The sequence below is a fragment of the Oncorhynchus nerka genome, linkage group LG3 (genome assembly GCF_034236695.1).
Source record: "Oncorhynchus nerka isolate Pitt River linkage group LG3, Oner_Uvic_2.0, whole genome shotgun sequence".
NCBI classification, from domain to species: domain Eukaryota; kingdom Metazoa; phylum Chordata; class Actinopteri; order Salmoniformes; family Salmonidae; genus Oncorhynchus; species Oncorhynchus nerka.
Genome location: NC_088398.1, coordinates 69,394,365 through 69,414,916, shown reverse-complemented (window position 1 = coordinate 69,414,916; position 20,552 = coordinate 69,394,365). Strand labels below are relative to the sequence as shown.

General features: G+C 44.7%; 2 protein-coding genes across 2 annotated transcripts in view; both read left to right on the top strand.

Moving 5' to 3' along the window:
- Positions 1 to 16,967, top strand: part of LOC115112930 (collagen alpha-1(VIII) chain-like) — a 32,206-nt gene extending 15,239 nt beyond the window's left edge. Inside the window, exons 2-3 of the mRNA XM_029640009.2 lie at positions 12,663 to 12,975; positions 13,159 to 16,967. Of these exons, the coding sequence (XP_029495869.1) occupies positions 12,666 to 12,975; positions 13,159 to 15,101 (2,253 nt within the window). The 5' untranslated portion in view covers positions 12,663 to 12,665 and the 3' untranslated portion in view covers positions 15,102 to 16,967. The remainder of the gene's footprint in view (positions 1 to 12,662; positions 12,976 to 13,158) is intronic.
- A 603-nt stretch (positions 16,968 to 17,570) lies between these two features.
- Positions 17,571 to 20,207, top strand: LOC115112968 (protein jagunal homolog 1-A-like). Its single transcript, XM_029640091.2, has 3 exons — positions 17,571 to 17,706; positions 18,363 to 18,460; positions 18,669 to 20,207. The coding sequence occupies exons 2-3, from the start codon at positions 18,372 to 18,374 to the stop codon at positions 19,129 to 19,131; spliced, it is 552 nt and encodes a 183-aa protein (XP_029495951.1). The 5' UTR covers positions 17,571 to 17,706; positions 18,363 to 18,371; the 3' UTR covers positions 19,132 to 20,207.
- The last annotated feature ends 345 nt before the right edge of the window (positions 20,208 to 20,552 follow it).

Genomic DNA, 20,552 nt, shown 5'->3' with positions numbered 1-20,552 from the left:
GTCATCAAATTTGATCTGATCTTTGTCTAGGTCATAACAATAGACAAACACAGTCTGCTTAAACTAATAACACAAACAATTATATGTTTTCATGTCTTAAATTGAACACACAGTGTAAACATGCACAGTGCAGGGTGGGAAAAGTATGTGAACCCTTGGATTTAATAACTGGTTGACCCTCCTTTGGCAGCAATAACCTCAACCAAGCATGTTCTGTAGTTGCGGATCAGACCTGCACAACGGTCAGGAGGAATTGTGGACCATTCCGCTTTACAAAACTGTTTCAGTTACGCAATATTCTTGGGATGTCTGGTGTGAACTGCTCTCTTGAGGTCATCCCACAGCATCTCAATTGGATTGAGGTCAGGACTCTGACTGGGTCTCTCCAGAAGGTTTATTTTCTTCTGTTGAAGCCATTCTGTTGTTGATTTACTTCTGTGTTTTGGGTTGTTGTCATGTTGCATCACCCAACTTTTGTTGGGCTTCAATTGGCGGACAGGTAGCCTAACATACTCCTGCAAAATGTATTGATAAACTTGGGAATGATTTTTTCCGTCATTGATAGCAAGCTGTCCAGGCCCTGAGGCAGCAACGCAGCCCCAAACCATGATACTCCCTCCACCATACTTTACAGTTGGGATGAGGTTCTGATGTTGGTGTGCTGTGCCTTTTTTTCTCCACACATAGTGTTGTGTGTTCCATCTAAACAACTCAACTATAGTTTCATCTGTCCACAGAATTTTTTGCCAGTAGGGCTGTGGAACATCCAGATGCTCTTTTGCAAACTTCAGACGTGCAGCAATGTTTTTTGGGGATAGCAGTGGCTTCTTCTGTGATGTCCTCCCATGAACACCATTCTTGTTTAGTGTTTTACGTATCGTAGACTCATCAACAGAGATGTTAGCATGTTCAAGAGATTTCTGTAAGTCTTTAGCTGACACTGAATTGAGCATTCTGCGCTGTGCTCTTGCAGTCATCTTTGCAGGTCGGCCTCTCCTAGGGAGAGTAGCAACAGTGCTGTATTTCTCCATTTCTTACTGTGGACTGATGAACGTCAATGCTTTTAGAGATACTTTTGTAACCTTTTCCAGCTTTATGCAAGTTAACAATTCTTAATCTTAGGTCTTCTGTGATCTCTTTTGTTCGAGGAATGGTTCACATCAGGCAATGCTTCTTGTGAATAGCAAACAAACATTTTGTGAGTGTTTTTATAGGGCAAGGCAGCTCTAACCAACATCTCCAACTTCATCTCATTGATTAGACTCCTAGTTAGCTGACTCCTGACTCCAATTAGCTTTTGGAGAAGTCATTAGCATAAGGGTTCACATAGTTTTTCCAACCTACACTGTGAATGTTTAAATTATGTATTCAATATAGACAAGAAAAATACAATCATTTGTGTGTCATTAGTTTAATAAGAACACTGTGTTTCTCTTGTTGTGACTTAGATGAAGATCAGATCACATTTGATGAACAATTTATAAAGAAGTCCAGGTAATTCCAAAGGTTTTCACATACTTTTTCTTGCCTCTGTACGTGATGGAAAGACAAGTGTAGGGCGCGTGGAGAGCTGGAAGAACAAGGACAAGGGCTTGAGGGAATGGAGATTTGGTCTGAGTCAAAAGAACAAAAGGAGGAAGCGTTGTGGCTCTACAAATATCAACATATGATGTGGAAAGCTATGATTTTCAGAGTAGGACACCGATTAAAGGCGTTTATTTTGGTGTTTTGAAGGATATCGAGGCTTCGTGGCTTTGGAAGAACACGCCAGAAGTGGTAGACACATGTCTACTGACCTGAATTATAGATCTGCAAAAAGAGGAAATCCTATCGGTTTTGTTGTCGTTTGATCAACAGTTTCTTCTGACTCGTGAAACTTGGGTATGTGATATTTGCAGCGAGACCATATGTACAGAAGACACTGCAGTGTTACAATTGTAAAAAGTATGGACACGTGGCAAGTGTTTGTCAAAGGAATAAATATGTCGTAGTTGAAGAGTCCGATGAAGCACGTTGCTGTAATTGTGATGGGAATCACGTTCCTGAGTTCCCGGAGTGCCCTGTAAGGATGAAGGAGGTTGCAGTAGCCAGGATCAGGGCTATCCAGCAGGTCTCCTATGTGGAGGCAGTGAAAATAGCTGAAGGAGTGAGTGTAGATGAGATGGTAGTGGATGGCCCACAGCCTGCAGTAAATGCCATTCAGGAGAAGGATCCTGAAACATTAACAGTGAAGTAGGTGGATTTTGTTGCATTTATTGCGCAAGTGATGAAATGCACTGGACAAACTGATATAAAATCTAAGAAACTAGACATTGTGAAGGTGGCAAAAATATTTCTGGATCTCCAGGACTTTACAGCCTAAATGTTGCAGGGAATAGGGAATGAAGAGGTTCCTCCTCCCAGGTTCCTGAGCCTGTGTAGGGATCTGAGTAGACATTTGAATCTAACTGGAGTACTTTTAGTTATTTTTTTTAAACTTTTGAATATTAGAAGTATATTTGTTCACCCTTCTCTTCTCCCTATTATTTAGCATTCAAGTTGATAAGTTTTCAGCCCATCCAGTAGGTGGCGGCATGCACCTCTAACGTTGTTTGCGAACCGCCATATCATAGACGAAGAACAAGACGAGTAGGGCTCCAGGTGCATTTGAAATGTTTCGGGTGGGGAGAGAGGGAGGAGGAGGAGGCTTGGCTTGAAGCACTGGCATCTTGTGATGACATTCATTGTCTGAATTAGGCCCACAGAATTATACCTACGGAGGAGCGGCTTCTATGGACACATCTTAGCTTTTTGTAGATAATAAATCCAATGTGAAATGTAATAACTATAGTATCCCTAACTATCATTTAAAAAGTTAATGCATTCTTCTCTAATTAAAAATCTCTCTCCCTATCTTCTGAATCACGTCACAACCCTACAGCTATGCTTTGGAGGGGGCGGGGCTTGTAACTTCAGTAGGCTAAAAAAGCTAAGAGTGCAAAAATTACAGAGGGTCAAAGATCATACCCCCAGGACATGCTAACCTCCCCTGTTATTGGTATTGGTGAGAGGTTAGAATGTCTTGGTGGTGTGATCTTTGACCCTCTGTAACTTTTGCACTCACCATGTAAACTCCGTAATTTTTTTGTTTTTGTTTTGTTTAACAAAATCTCTTTCTCTGAGAAATTGTAGCTCAGTATTTGAATTATTTATTTTATACAGTCATTATTGCTCATCCGGTGTCAATAATTTATGACCCGACTGTATATGTTATATACAGTAGAGAGGCTATATACAGTAGAGAGGCTATATACAGCAGAGAGGCTATATACAGTAGAGAGGCTATATACAGTAGAGAGGCTATATACAGCAGAGAGGCTATATACAGTAGAGAGGCTATATACAGTAGAGAGGCTAAATACAGTAGAGAGGCTATATACAGTAGAGAGGCTATATACAGTAGAGAGGCTATATACAGTAGAGAGGCTAAATACAGTAGAGAGGCTATATACAGTAGAGAGGCTAAATACAGTAGAGAGGCTAAATACAGTAGAGAGGCTATATACAGTAGAGAGGCTATATACAGTAGAGAGGCTATATACAGTAGAGAGGCTAAATACAGTAGAGAGGCTAAATACAGTAGAGAGGCTATATACAGTAGAGAGGCTATATACAGTAGAGAGGCTATATACAGTAGAGAGGCTATATACAGCAGAGAGGCTATATACAGTAGAGAGGCTATATACAGCAGAGAGGCTATATACAGTAGAGAGGCTATATACAGTAGAGAGGCTATATACAGCAGAGAGGCTATATACAGTAGAGAGGCTATATACAGCAGAGAGGCTATATACAGCAGAGAGGCTATATACAGTAGAGAGGCTATATACAGCAGAGAGGCTATATACAGTAGAGAGGCTATATACAGTAGAGAGGTTATATACAGTAGAGAGGCTATATACAGCAGAGAGGCTATATACAGTAGAGAGGCTATATACAGCAGAGAGGCTATATACAGTAGAGAGGCTATATACAGCAGAGAGGCTACATACAGTAGAGAGGCTACATACAGCAGAGAGGCTATATACAGTAGAGAGGCTACATACAGTAGAGAGGCTATATACATCAGAGAGGCTATATACAGTAGAGAGGCTATATACAGTAGAGAGGCTATATACAGTAGAGAGGCTATATACAGTAGTGAGGCTATATACAGCAGAGAGGCTATATACAGTAGAGAGGCTACATACAGCAGAGAGGCTATATACAGTAGAGAGGCTACATACAGTAGAGAGGCTATATACATCAGAGAGGCTATATACAGTAGAGAGGCTACATACAGTAGAGAGGCTATATACATCAGAGAGGCTATATACAGTAGAGAGGCTATATACAGTAGAGAGGCTATATACAGTAGAGAGGCTATATACAGTAGTGAGGCTATATACAGCAGAGAGGCTATATACAGTAGAGAGGCTATATACAGCAGAGAGGCTAAATACAGCAGAGAGGCTACATACAGTAGAGAGGCTATATACAGTAGAGAGGCTATATACAGTAGAGAGGCTACATACAGTAGAGAGGCTATATACAGTAGAGAGGCTATAAACAGTAGAGAGGCTATATACAGTAGTGAGGCTATATACAGTAGAGAGGCTATAAAAGTAGCGAGGCTACATACAGACACTGGTTAGTCAGGCTGATTGAGGTAGTATGTACATGTAGATATGGTTAAAGTGACTATGCATTTATGATGAACAGAGAGTAGATGTAGTGTAAAGAGGGGTTGGCGGTTGACGGGTGGCGGGAAACAATGCAGAAAGCCCGGTTAGCCAATGTGCGGGAGCACTGGTTGGTCAGCCCAATTGAGGTAGTATGTACATGGATATATAGTTAAAGTGACTGTGCATATATGATAAACAGAGAGTAGCAGCAGCGTAAAAGAGGGGTTGGGTGGGGGAGGGGGCACACAGTGCAAATATGACCTGTTCAGGAGTCTTATGGCTTGCTGGTATAAACTGTTGAGAAGCCTTTTTGTCCTAGACTTGGCACTCTGGTACTGCTTGCCATGCAGTAGTAGAGAGAACAGTCTATGACTGGGGTGGTTGGGACAATTCCCTGGTACAACAATTTTTGGGGTTTTCCTCTGACACCACCTGGTGTAGAGGTCCTGGATGGCAGGTAGCTTAGCCCCAGTGATGTACTGGGCCGTACGCACGACCCTATGTGGTGCCTTGTGGTCAGAGGCCGAGCAATTACCGTCCCAGGGAGTGATGCAACCAGTATGCCCTCGATGTTGCAGCTGTAGAACCTTTTGAGGATCTCAGGACCCATGCCAAATCTTTTTAGTTTCCTGAGGGGGAATAGGCTTTGTTGTGCCCTCTTCACGACCGTCTTGGTGGTTTTGGCCCATTCTAGTTTGTTGGTGATGTGTACACCAAAGAACTTGAAGCTTTCAACCTGCTCCACTACAGCCCCGTCGATGAGAATGGGGGCGTACTCGGTGCTCCTTTTCCTGTAGTCCACAATAATCTCCTTAGTCTTTGTTACGTGCCTGGTCATGCTGTCGTAGGTGAACAGGGAGTATAGGAGGGGACTGAGCACGCACCCCTGGGGGGCTCCAATATTGAGGATCATCGTGGCAGATGTGTTGCTACCTACCCTCACCACCTGGGGGGCGGCCTGTCAGGAAGTCCAGGATCCAGTTGCAGAGGGAGGTGTTTAGTCCCAGGATCCTTAGCTTAGTGATGAGCTTTGAGGGTACTATGGTGTTGAACGCTGAGCTGTAGTCAATGAATAGCATTCTCACATAAGTGTTCCTTTTGTCCAGGTGAGAAAGGGCAGTGTGGAGTGTAATGCAGATTACATAATCTGTGGATCTCTTTGGGCAGTATGCAAATTGGAGTAGGTCTAGGGTTTCTTCGATAATGGTGTTGATGTGAGCCATTACCAGCCTTTCGAAGCACCTCATGGCTTTGGACATGAATGCTACGGGTTTGTAGCCATTTATGCCGGTTGCCTTTGTGGTCTTGGGCACAGGGACAATGGTGGTTTGCTTGAAACATGTTTGTATTACAGACTCAATCAGGGACATGTTGAAAATATCAGTGAAGACACCTGCCAGTTGGCAGGACATGCCCGGAGCACATGTCCTGGTAATCCGTCTGGCCCCGCAGCCTTGTGTATGTTGACCTGTTTTAAGAGCGTGATCACACAGTCGTCTGGAACAGGAAATTATTGAACTACTGAAAACACTAACAAGATTTTAATTTAGTTCAACTACCACCAAGCTACTGAAAATGTTAGTTAAATTACTAGTTGAATTAGGTGTTCACTACTAATGTAGCTCACTACTTTCCAACACTGGAATAGACAGAAACAACCTGGAATGTAGGGTATTGCTGAAACCAGGCTAAAGAGAAAGAGCCATGCCATATCCTGTGTCTCCCCCTGGTGGCTGAGAGGTGTTAGTGCAGGTGCGTTCGATCTAGCCTGGGGAGACTCCTACAGACTCATTCACCCTGGAAAATGTCACAATCCTCCTCTCACTGACACACAGGGTCTAGGTTAAATATAACATCACACACACACACACACAGGTAAAATACCTGCGGAGAAGGACTGAGAGTTAGAGAAAGAGAGAGAGAGAGAGGTATACAAACACACACAGCAATTGGTGAACAGGTTGCAATAAATACCATTGGAAATGAATAATAGCCTCTCCATCCTTCCATCAGTATGGAGAGTATGCCACTATCACTTCATTAATAACACTTTAATAATGTTTACATATCTCACATTACTCATCTCATATGTATTTACTGTATTTTATACCATCTATTGCATCTTGCCTATGCTGCTCTGTCATTGCTCATCCATATATTTATATGTATATATTCTTATTCCATTCCTTTACTTAGATTTGTGTGTATTAGGTAGTTGTTGTGAAATTGTTAGATTACTTGTTAGATATTACTGCACTATCGGAACTAGAAGCACAAGCATTTCGCTACACTCACAATAATATCTGCTAATTTTGGGTATGTGAACAATACAATGTGATTTGATTTGAATATTTCTCATTCACAAAGGTCAGCTGTGACAACTGATTGGGTTGAACTGACTCCCTAAGAGGCCAAGCCAACAGTAATAAGTCATTCCTACTGCATATATTTGCCAGACCAGCTCTCAGAATCAGGATCACCTTTATTCATCTACTGAATAATTCATACAGTCAGAATTTTCCTTGGTGATATGGTGCTGCTAATGATAGACCATTTTTAGAGGGAGAGGGTTAGACAGAGGGTTAGACAGTGTCAGAGGGTTAGACAGTGACAGAGGGTTAGACAGTGACAGAGGGTTAGACAGTGGGTTAGACAGGGACAGAGGGTTAGACAGGGACAGAGGGTTAGACAGTGACAGTGGGTTAGACAAGGACAGAGGGTTAGACAGAGGGTTAGACAGGGACAGAGGGTTAGACAGTGGGTTAGACAGGGACAGAGGGTTAGACAGAGGGTTAGACAGGGACAGAGGGTTAGACAGAGGGTTAGACAGTGACAGAGGGTTAGACAGGGACAGAGGGTTAGACAGGGACAGAGGGTTAGACAGTGGGTTAGACAGGGACAGAGGGTTAGACAGAGGGTTAGACAGGGACAGAGGGTTAGACAGTGGGTTAGACAGGGACAGAGGGTTAGACAGAGGGTTAGACAGGGACAGAGGGTTAGACAGTGGGTTAGACAGGGACAGAGGGTTAGACAGAGGGTTAGACAAGGACAGAGGGTTAGACAAGGACAGAGGGTTAGACAGGGACAGAGGGTTAGACAGAGGGTTAGACAAGGACAGAGGGTTAGACAAGGACAGAGGGTTAGACAGTGGGTTAGACAGGGACAGAGGGTTAGACAGAGGGTTAGACAGGGACAGAGGGTTAGACAGTGGGTTAGACAGGGACAGAGGGTTAGACAGAGGGTTAGACAAGGACAGAGGGTTAGACAAGGACAGAGGGTTAGACAGTGGGTTAGACAGGGACAGAGGGTTAGACAGAGGGTTAGACAGGGACAGAGGGTTAGACAGTGGGTTAGACAGGGACAGAGGGTTAGACAGAGGGTTAGACAGGGACAGAGGGTTAGACAGTGGGTTAGACAGGGACAGAGGGTTAGACAGAGGGTTAGACAAGGACAGAGGGTTAGACAAGGACAGAGGGTTAGACAGTGGGTTAGACAGGGACAGAGGGTTAGACAGAGGGTTAGACAGGGACAGAGGGTTAGACAGTGGGTTAGACAGGGACAGAGGGTTAGACAGAGGGTTAGACAAGGACAGAGGGTTAGACAAGGACAGAGGGTTAGACAGTGGGTTAGACAGGGACAGAGGGTTAGACAGAGGGTTAGACAGGGACAGAGGGTTAGACAGTGGGTTAGACAGGGACAGAGGGTTAGACAGAGGGTTAGACAGGGACAGAGGGTTAGACAGAGGGTTAGACAGGGACAGAGGGTTAGACAGAGGGTTAGACAGTGACAGAGGGTTAAACAGTGGGTTAGACAGGGACAGAGGGTTAGACAGAGGGTTAGACAGGGACAGAGGGACAGAGGGTTAGACAGGGACAGAGGGTTAGACAGAGGGTTAGACAGGGACAGAGGGTTAGACAGTGACAGAGGGTTAGACAGAGGGTTAGACAGGGAGAGGTTTAGACAGAGGGTTAGACAGGGACAGAGGGTTAGACAGAGGGTTAGACAGGGACAGAGGGTTAGACAGAGGGTTAGACAGTGACAGAGGGTTAGACAGTGGGTTAGACAGTGTCAGAGGGTTAGACAGAGGGTTAGACAGGGACAGAGGTTTAGACAGAGGGTTAGACAGGGACAGAGGGTTAGACAGAGGGTTAGACAGTGACAGAGGGTTAGACAGTGAGGGAGATGGAGAAAGTGAGAGTGAGAGAGAAATCAAACATCACTCTAACAGCATATTTCTGAGACTGCATCAAGGTTATTATAGTAAACTAAAACCAAAACTAAAACAAAAACTAATAATGAAAAAAACAGTTCAGTAAACTGAAATAAAACAATTAACAAACCCATTGAAAATGAAAACTATACTGAAACTATTATCTTTGACTCAAAACTAACTCAAAACTAACCGAATGATGTTCCGGCAAAAATCGAATGGGAATTTCAATGGGGATTTAAGCTTTTGGGAGTTTTCAAGCTACTGAATCTGGTGATTTAATATGCGGATGGTGACGCTTGTGCATCACAATCGCCAGCTAAAAGAGAAACACATCTAGGTGTCACGGCCGTCCTCCTCTTCATCTGAAGAGGAGAGGTGAGAAGGATCGGAGGACCAAAATGCAGCGTGATATGTGTTCATGTTGAATGTTTAATTAAAGAAAGAACGGAACACTGAAACACTATACAAAAACAGTAAACAAAATAACAACCGTGACGCTAATGCGAGCTGCGCTGAAACAAGCCATCAACATAGACAATCACCCACAAACAAACAGTGCAACCCAGGCTACCTAAGTATGATTCTCAATCAGAGACAACTAATGACACCTGCCTCTGATTGAGAACCATACTAGGCCGAAACATATAAATACCCAAATCATAGAAAAACAAACATAGACTGCCCACCCAACTCACGCCCTGACCATACTAAATAAATACAAAACAAAGGAAATAAAGGTCAGAACGTGACACTAGGTTGCTAACTTGATTCTTCTTACATGTACTAATAAAGTTAAAACGCATTGAACTGGTGTAAACAGAGTTTCTTTCCAACACATTGTTTTGGCTCTATTCCTTTTAAATCTAAGTCACATTGAGATAGACTTCTGGCAATGAATCCCTTTATCTACTTCCACAGAGTCAGGTGAACTCATTTTGATGTATCTGTGTGCAGTTTGAAGGAAGTTGCTGACAAGAAACTGTGCAATTGCTTTGTGCTCACACTAGTTAGCATTGGCTCGCAAAACTACCTCTAACTTCCTTCATACTGGATGCAGATATATGAACATGGTATCCACAAGTTCATCTGAAATTCTAAATCCCAAACTATCCCTTTAAAGTGACATCACAGAAGACACACAGAAAGTATGCAAACCAAGTGCTCCTAACTTCCCAAGCTTTCTGTCCCTAACATTAAAACTGAAACTAAAAACTAACTGAAACTAAACATCATTTCAAATGAAATATATATATATAAATATAACAGAAAAACACAAAATTATAATAACCTTCATACCAATCAGTCAGTATTACTTCTCACACAATCCTCATTATTAGAGTCAAACCCAAACATTAGCATTGCATTTTAAATGTGTTTTAATAGAAAGGCCTAAGCCAAGATACAACATCTCCCAGTTTGAGGACTATCTACTGTCTATGTCATAGTGTAGCTGGGTCTTAATGGAGCACAGCGGAGGCTGCTGATGGGCTCATAATAATGGCTTGAATGGAGAGAATGGAAGGGCATCAAACACATGGAAAACATGTATTTGATACCATTCCACCAATTCCGCTCCAGTCATTACCATGAGCCCGTCCTCTGCAGTTAAGGTGCCACCAACCTCCTGTGATCCAGCGCCCTCATAGGAAGATCCGGGAGGTTCACAGTAAAAGGTCAGGACCACATAAAAAGACTATCTAACAGTCAGCCCAGCCAAAATCAGCCTCATTGTATTATTCATTATTTTATGAAAGAAACAACATGTTAAGAGAAATAACAGACAAGACTTTCTACCGCCTCCCTAACTTGAGTAAAATGGCTATTTGTCATTTTCTCATGTTGCTTCCTCTGCTGTTTGAAATCCAAGGAAAAGTGTAGTCAGTCAGCAGTGTTGTTGTAAGATTGAGCATGTTTAAAAAGAACATCCTGCAACATAAACTCCTTTTTCACTTTCTATTGTTTAAAAAGGATGGCGCCTTTGTTGAGTGTTGCGTGACTGGTGGTCAGTGGTGTATAGTAATTAAGTAAAAATACTTCAGTCGTTTTTTGGGGTATCTGTACTTTAATTTACTATTTATATTTTTGACAACTTCTACTTTTACCATTGTACTTTTACATTTACATTTACATTTAAGTCATTTAGCAGACGCTCTTATCCAGAGCGACTTACAAATTGGTGCTTTCACCTTATGACATCCAGTGGAACAGCCACTTTACAATAGTGCATCTAGGTCTTTTAAGGGGGGAGGGGAGAAGGATTACTTTATCCTATCCTAGGTATTCCTTAAAGAGGTGGGGTTTCAGGTGTCTCCGGAAGGTGGTGATTGACTCCGCTGTCCTGGCGTCGTGAGGGAGTTTGTTCCACCATTGGGGGGCCAGAGCAGCGAACAGTTTTGACTGGGCTGAGCGGGAACTGTACTTCCTCAGTGGTAGGGAGGCGAGCAGGCCAGAGGTGGATGAACGCAGTGCCCTTGTTTGGGTGTAGGGCCTGATCAGAGCCTGGAGGTAGTGAGGTGCCGTTCCCCTCACAGCTCCGTAGGCAAGCACCATGGTCTTGTAGCGGATGCGAGCTTCAACTGGAAGCCAGTGGAGAGAGCGGAGGAGCGGGGTGACGTGAGAGAACTTGGGAAGGTTGAACACCAGACGGGCTGCGGCGTTCTGGATGAGTTGTAGGGGTTTAATGGCACAGGCAGGGAGCCCAGCCAACAGCGAGTTGCAGTAATCCAGACGGGAGATGACAAGTGCCTGGATTAGGACCTGCGCCGCTTCCTGTGTGAGGCAGGGTCGTACTCTGCGGATGTTGTAGAGCATGAACCTACAGGAACGGGCCACCGCCTTGATGTTATTTGAGAACGACAGGGTGTTGTCCAGGATCACGCCAAGGTTCTTAGCGCTCTGGGACGAGGACACAATGGAGTTGTCAACCGTGATGGCGAGATCATGGAACGGGCAGTCCTTCCCCGGGAGGAAGAGCAGCTCCGTCTTGCCGAGGTTCAGCTTGAGGTGATGATCCGTCATCCACACTGATATGTCTGCCAGACATGCAGAGATGCGATTCGCCACCTGGTCGTCAGAAGGGGGAAAGGAGAAGATTAATTGTGTGTCGTCTGCATAGCAATGATAGGAGAGACCATGTGAGGTTATGACAGAGCCAAGTGACTTGGTGTATAGCGAGAATAGGAGAGGGCCTAGAACAGAGCCCTGGGGGACACCAGTGGTGAGAGCACGTGGTGAGGAGACGGATTCTCGCCACGCCACCTGGTAGGAGCGACCTGTCAGGTAGGACGCAATCCAAGCGTGGGCCGCGCCGGAGATGCCAAAGTACTCGTTACATTTTGAATGTTTAGCAGAACAGGAAAATTGTGAAACTCACACTTAGCAAGAGAACACGTGGTCATCCCTACTGCCTATGTTCTGGCAGACTCACTAAACATATACTTCTTTACTTTTACTCAAGTATGACAATTGTGTACTTTCTCCACCAGTGCTGGTGGTGGTTTATAACTGCAAAATGCATGTTGGATGCATTACACGTTAGTGTCCAGCAGGTGAAGGCAGAGCAATGCAAAGGTCTACCAGGGTATGAATCATAGTACCAGTCACAGGCCAATGGATTTTATCGCCATGTTTGAATGTTTCATTGTTTGCATTGTGAATTAGATTCACTTTATTAACTGATTGACTTTGTGATCAATTGATCAACTACCTGATTGTCTAACAGACTTCTCCTCTGGTGACTTCCCTAGGCCATGGTTGTACCTCCCTTCTCCGCCCCCCTCCCTCTCCTAGTGGCTCTGCTTCAGCTTGCAGTACTACCTCTTGTCCACACGGGGGCGTACTACAGACACAAGCAGCACCCGCAGCAGCATCAGCCCGCACCACACCTGTCCCACATGGGCATAGGGGGTAAGGAGCAGCACCCTCAGCAGCATTGGCCGGGAAAAGAGATGCCCCACATGCAGTACCCCCAGTACAGAAAAGAGATCCCACAGATGTCCATGCACATGGGCAAGACGAACCCCCACAAGGGTGGAGTAGTCAACAGTGGACAGGATAAAGGTGAGACCGAAGGGCAATCTCAAATGACATGTGACTCTGGTCAAAAGTAGGCCAGTAGTATGTTACTTATATTAAAATTATGTCAATCTTCAATGTTTATTACCTTAACCTAACTCAAGTGTTAGGACACACACTCTGCCATCTTGGAATGTTTAGACTGAATGGACATCTTATCCCCCACAGGTCAAACCATCCCTAGTGGGGCAGTGGGAGGTCTCCCTGGGGGTCTGCCAGGAGAGCAGGGCCCAGCTGGGCCTCCCGGACCTGAGGGTCCCTCTGGGCCTCCAGGACCTCCCGGGGAAGGACAGCCAGGAGGGGAAGGAAAACCAGGCCACGCTGGTCCCCCAGGATTCCCTGGAGTAGGAAAACCAGGACTCCCAGGAATTCCAGGCAAGCCAGGCAGCATAGGAGAGCCAGGAGTACCTGGAGAATTGGGCCCCAGCGGGAGGGAGGGTCCGATGGGGCAGCCAGGTCCTCAGGGGTCCCCTGGTCCTTCAGGTCTTCCAGGGATAGGAAAACTAGGGGCTGGGGGGTTGCCAGGACAACCAGGATCCAGAGGAGAGCCAGGATACAAAGGCCTGCCGGGACTACCAGGATTACCAGGACCCAAGGGTGACAAGGGGATTGGACAGCCAGGACAGCCAGGCCACAAGGGACTAACAGGACCTCCTGGACCTCCAGGACAGGGAGGGATGCCTGGTGTGGGCAAGCCTGGAATGAATGGCATGTCAGGGCCACCAGGAGGACCAGGGAAACCAGGCCTCCCTGGAGAGCAGGGGCTGGCTGGACCAGCAGGAGAGGGCGGAGAGCCCGGTCCACCAGGGCTGCCAGGTCAGGGAAAACCTGGCCAGAATGGTCTGCCGGGACAACCAGGAATGCCCGGTGGGAAAGGGCACCCAGGCCCTCCAGGTTTTCCAGGGAAGCATGGATTGCCTGGATTCGGAAAACCAGGATTCCCAGGACCCAAAGGAGATAAGGGGATGGGTGGGATGCCTGGAGGCCCAGGACCAAAGGGAGACAAGGGCCATGGAGGACTGCCTGGTATGCTAGGACAGCCTGGATCAATTGGACCAGCTGGTCCCCTTGGCCCTATGGGACCCCCTGGAGGTCTGGGTCAACCAGGGCCAAAAGGCGAGGCTGGCGAAGGAGGTCATAAGGGGTTGCCTGGTGGGCAAGGGGAGCCTGGTCCTACTGGACTGACTGGTCAGAATGGCTTCCCTGGAGAGGGAGGAGAGCCTGGGCCAAGGGGTCCCACTGGGCCTGTAGGACCCCAAGGGGAAGGCGGACACAAAGGGTTACCAGGCGCCCCTGGCATTCCAGGCCTACCTGGGCCAAAGGGAGAGGGAGGACTTCCAGGCGAGAAGGGTCCCCAAGGTCCTAAGGGCATTCCAGGTCTGGGAGGTGCAGGTGGGCCGATCGGACCTCCTGGTGCTCCTGGGTCTAAAGGTGACAGCGGACCTCCTGGTCTTCCCGGCGTTGATGGTAAGGGAAACCCAGGTGTCCCTGGTCCTCTTGGACCTCCAGGTAAAGAAGGTCCTGGAGGACCACCGGGAAGCCCAGGCCAGCCAGGTCCACCTGGTCCCCCAGGGCCTCCCGGACCCACTGACATGGGAGCAGTCCTCCCTGAGATGGGTTTTCCTCCTGGGCTGGACGGAGTCAAGACTGCCGGTTATGGCAAGAAGGGAACATATGGAGGAAACGGAGGAGAAGTGATGGGCCCCAACGGCCTGGAGATGCCCGCGTTCACGGCTCTGGTGACCACGCCCTTCCCACCTGTGGGCACGGCTGTGGTGTTTGACAAGATCCTGTACAACGGCCGTCAGAACTACAACCCCCAGACAGGCGTGTTTACCTGCGACATGCCCGGGATCTACTACTTTGCCTACCACATCAGCTGCAAAGGGGCCAACGTGTGGGTGGCGCTGATGAGGAACGATGAGCCTGTGATGTACACATATGATGAGTATAAAAAGGGCTTCCTGGATCAGGCGTCGGGGAGCGCAGTGTTACCTCTACAGCCCGGGGACACCGTGTACCTCCAGCTACCCTCGGACCAGGCCGCAGGACTATACGCTGGCCAATACGTCCACTCCTCCTTCTCTGGGTACTTGTTGTACCCCATGTAAGAACACCAACCTTCGGAGAGGAAGAGATGGTCACAAAGAGAGAGAATGTTGGAGAAATGTAAACATTGATTATAGAATTCTTTAAATTGATATGTTGTTTTAAAAACATCAATTATCTGCTGAGATTGACGCTGTTGAGATCGACAGTGACGGGAGGACATGTCGGACCATCCCAGGGAAATTCTGAGAGAGGAGTGTGCTTGTGTGAGGGTACATATATGCAGTTTTTAATAACAATTTATGTTGGGGTACAAAGATTGCTGTATCTATCTACTGGTCTGAGAAGTTGTCACAACAACACTGCATTAAAATATTACATTACAGCAACTGGGTTCATTTATTGTAAAATGTGGTGATATATATTGGTTTGATTTATAGTACAGCACAGACTGATGTGGAGACTGTAGAAGAAAGAATGGGATATCTGAGGTATATATTTAGTATTGTGTTATTCCCAGCCCCTACATGTTCCTATTCAAACTGGCAGCTGCCAGAAACAAAACTGTGGCAAAGAATGTACATTGGATAACTTTAAAAAGAAAACGAAAGAAAATAAATTGAATAGCTATATTGGCACCTGAACTTTTGTATTACGGTACTTATAAAATGGCAATTGAAAACCAATAGACAGTTCAAGATTCACATAAAGTGGTGCTATCATTTATGTGACATTTTAGTTTGTTACATAACTTTGTTGTTTTGTTTTTGTTTGATTTGTGTGATTATTTTTTGTTGTTACTTTTGCAGACAAGCATCATCTGTGATGTTTATAGGGGTGATTTTGTTGCATGAAATGGATGGGAATATAATGCATTATGGGTGTATTGGTTCAAAGCGATGCCTCTTGCGACACATAAAGAGTAATCCTCCAACAGACACTGACTAGCCCACAAAAATGAAAACCACTGCTCTCATTACAAAGCCCCTTCTTGCTGTATGTGTCTGTTGTCAGCTGAATGAAGCAGTAGCACTATACTGACAGGGGTATGAAACAAGTTTGACCAACAGATAGACACTCATTTAGATGGCCAATACGGTTATGTAAGTAGGATAGGAATTGATAATCAATTGTGAATAACTTTTGAAAAAGAGAATTGAATGAATGAATTACTCTGGGGAAAATGGTGTGTAGGCCTGTTCCCTCTGGGTTCAGCAGTACAGAATTTAAGTCATTGGGTTAAAGGTACTGTATGTGGAGGTTAAGATTGAAGGTTAATAAATACTTTGATGTCAATTAGCGAGAATAATGCCCAAAATAAACCAGGAGGAGGTGTTTGTGGTTACAAGATAGTGAGGAGAATTATAGACAACGAATATAGACAAAGAATAGAATGTCAAAAGAGAGAGGGGGAAGGGTGAAAATGCCTTGCTGCATGCCCCCTCCCTCACCTCTCACCCACCTATATATCCCTATACCTCACCCCTCTAGTCTACCCTTCCTTTCTACCCATCCCTACCCTTCTACCCCTCCCCTGACTCCAGGTATCAATTCTGTTTTCTATCTTTATTTCAGTCCATGGTGCTAAACACAGTATAATCTAGAAGAAAAAGAAACGCACACCTATTAAGACGAGGTGCTGGCTAGCGGAGTAGAAAACTTGAAAATAAAAGAAAGCCGCAAACTCTAGGAGCTCAGGTGCAAAAATGTAATTACCAACGTTTCAACAGCCAAGGATTATACCCTGATGAAGACAGCTTGGCTGTCGAAACGTTGGTAATTACATTTTTGCATCTGAGCTCTTAGAGTGTGCGGCTCTCTTTTATTTTCAAGCTAAACACAGTATAACCAAACAAAACCTTGAGTTTTTATGTTTTTACTGTTATACTGTAGATGTTGTTTTTTAAATAAAGATGATTTAACTAAAAGGTCATGCGTTATTCTTACTTTAATATATATCAAAACATGTATCATTTTATTGTGTGACACTGATAAGTGCATATCAGATAAGTCCAGTTCACCAGTCAATTCAATAAAGTAATTTTACTTGCCCCGGATGGCCACTGGCTCTGTCTTGATCATATTGCTCTTGACTGATATGTCATATTGAGAAGAGATGAGCATTCTGTGCTGCCAGAGACAGACAGATACTCTAAGTTGACTCGCCCATGGTTATTAAATGGTATCATATGCTCAAGACAAAGATGAATAAGTTAAATAGGATTCATCCTATAGCTTCTTCTATCACACATTTTTTGGCACATCTATTGAGTACCACTTGAGGGTGTGGCAAAACGTAATGTTCATTTTAATCAAATGTGTTATTGTATTTCGTCGTTTTAAGAGGTGCTTTCTTTTTTCCTCAAAATACAAAGGGAAACGCGTCTGGTGTCTTACCAACAATTATGTTTCCGTGATGGAAAACGAAGCAGACAAAAAAAATAGTCAATGGACCAGTCTCGAAAGGCTCACGAAGGATGTTGAGAGAAAAAGGGATGCTGCGACTGATGTGATGCGCGTGCGCAGTGCGCACAACGCATGTGTCTTGTCCTCTATTCAGCCGGCTTCTATCTATTCACCCAGCTTCTATTCATCTTGGCATTTAGACATATTTAGGTACGGTAGTAGCTCGCTAACTACGTTCATTCAGCATCTCAGTAACAAACGGTAAGAATCCTCAATTAATTGTTATTTTTAAACTACTTTACGGTGAATTACTGCATTCAAGGCTATTTTCAGTACGCTAGCCAGTTAGCGATTGCTAACGTACGTTAGCATTACAATTTATTAGCAGGTGAAATATGGATGACACATGGATGAACCGATAAATAGGTGAAACGTTTGCATACAAAGACATTTATGCAGCGAGAGTGTGATCTCGATAACCTCCTTTCCAAGAGGACAATGAATGAATCCGCTTAACATAGCTAGCTAACCTGACCAACTGCTTGTGAAAGTTATGCTAGCTAACGTTAAATAGCGAACGTTAGCAAAGCTTTCCCAGTTGCCAGAGGCAGAGAAATATGCAACTAGCTACTATTCATATCTATTGATGCTATATTACGGTTGATAAAACAACTTAAATAATAAGCTTCTAATATTCAATTGTTTAAGTGTATAGAAGTAATAGAAGACTGATCATCACATCTCAGTGTGTCTGTCTGCATGGATCAACTCTTTGTCATTGTCATGGATTCATGGATTATGCATGTAAAGAACGCATATGCTCATTATTGATGAATCAGATGTGGGCAAAATAAATTATAAAATGTACAACAAGTCAAATAAGACAAATTATTGTTGTATGGTTTTTGGGTAAGCAGGTTGTTACCATGACGTCTCGTGTGGGCACTCGAGCTGCAGGTACTGATGGGAGTGACTTCAAACACAGAGAGAAGGTGGCCTCACACTACCAGATGAGGTAATCAGTCATGTCTGCTGGCTGGCTGGCTGGGTGGCTGGCTGTATGCCTGTGTATGTCTCTGCGCTTGTTTGTCTGCCTGTCTGTCTGTCTGCGCTTGCCTTTCTGTCTGTCTGAGTGTGCCTGCCTGTCTATTACCATATTGTTTATAGATATCCATTAACCATACTGTCTCAACTCCCTCTCCCCCTTTTCCCTGTGTCTCCAGCGCCTCGCTAAAGTCTGAGATCCGGAAACTCAACTTTGTCCACCTGCTGCTCTGGCTCCTGGTGGCGGCCCAGGTGATCGTCAGCAAACTTGACCTGGTGCCAAGCGATACAGTGGCTGAGCCCTACAGATGGGAGTACCCCTACCTGATCAGTCTCTTTCCACTGGTCACCGGCAGCCTGTCGCTGCCCAAGAACAACATCAGCTACCTGGTGATCTCCATGATCAGCTCAGGCCTGTTCTCCATCGCTCCACTCTTCTACGGCTCCATGGAGATGCTCGGCGAGGCCCAGCAGCTGTACCGCCACGGCAAGGCTTACCGCTTCATCTTTGGCTGGGCGGCGGTCACCGTCATGTACCTGGTGATGGTGGTGGCGGTGCAGGTGCACGCCTGGCAGATCTACTACAGCAAGAAGCTGCTGGATGCCTGGTTTGACTCCACACAGGAGAAGAAGAAGAAGTGATGAGGATGTTTTGTGGGTTTTGAGGCTAGGGGAAAACTGTTTGTGTTTTTCTCTCTGTCTTTAGGTTGCATATATTAGTATATTCTGTTATTTATTTATTACCTCATGCAATCACTGGCTATTATGTCTTTCCAGATGGTCTATCCAACACACATTTTCTCGCCAAAACATGCATACTCTCTCTCTCCATTTCAAAGACACTCAGGTGTATACATTTTCTCTCAAATACACAAACAATTAGTGGCGCAGCGGTCTAAGGCACTGCATCTCAGTGCTAGAGGTGTCACTACAGACCCAGCATCGTTAGGGTTTGGCTGGGGTCGGCCGTCATTTTAAATAAGAATTTGTTCTTAACCGACTTGCCTAGTTAAATAAAATAAATGAAAATAAAAGCAATTCTCTACTTTGTTTATCTGGCCTCAGAGAATAAACGATAGAGACTGCAGCTCCTTCTGAGACCACAATATTTACAGCTGTTGTGAAGCATTTAGACGTATGAACCAAGCCCTTGTGTGAGACTGCAGCATGACGGAGGATCTCTACTGACTCTTTGTCTTAACAGTGGAGGAATGAGGGCTGGACTAGTTTGTTGTCACGGTTTCAGTAAATTGACATCCGGCGACTAGTCTGTCAATATTGAAAGCCCTGTAATGCATGCGCACAAGTACTGTGTAAAGCTTGAGACTGAGAGACATGGGATGCTGTGTTTTAAAGGCAAAAAAATGTATGCATCATTGTGCTAAGTTGGCCTGACAGGTTAGTCTTGTGTCTTGACAGCTATCAAGGGGTCTTGATTTGTCCCTGTAATGTGCCCAAACTGTAGTGCTCATCTGGGTTTTTGTCAATACCAGTCAATTCATATAGTAAACCAAATATAAATTCCAAATTATCATTGATAAGCATGGAAGAGAATTGGAATTTCAGTGTACTTCCTGAATTGACTGGATTTGAAATGGAATTGACCCCAACCCTGGTGCTCATCATTCATATATCTCTTAAATGTTCTGTATGCTTGACCCTTTGCTCCCTGACTTTTTATGATTATGTTTTTACCACCAATAAAAAGGGAAATTAAATCCTTGTTGTCTTGATTGTGTCTTTAGTTGTCTTGATTGTTACAAACCTTGTGATGTGCTTGATGAGTAGTTTCATCACAGTTGCTTTCACCATATAATCACTTATGTGTCACAGTAACCTTTGAAATTAAGCAAAACATGTCTAGTAAAAGTCAGTATAGAGGAAACCACATCACACAGAGTCACATATTTCATATAAAACGAAATTTCTCAACCTGCTCCTATGCAGTGTTGTAAAGTACTTTAGTAAAAAATACTTGAAAGTACTACTTAAGTAGTTTTACTTCACTACATTCCTAAAGAAAAGTATTTACTTTTTACACAATACATTTTCCTTGACACCCT

Bases quoted from the DNA above. Each gene is read 5' to 3' on its own strand.
- LOC115112968 (XM_029640091.2), top strand. From the start codon at position 18,372: ATGACGTCTCGTGTGGGCACTCGAGCTGCAGGTACTGATGGGAGTGAC. The intron at 18,461-18,668 runs GTAATCAGTCAT...CTGTGTCTCCAG, and splicing joins GCCTCACACTACCAGATGAG to CGCCTCGCTAAAGTCTGAGA.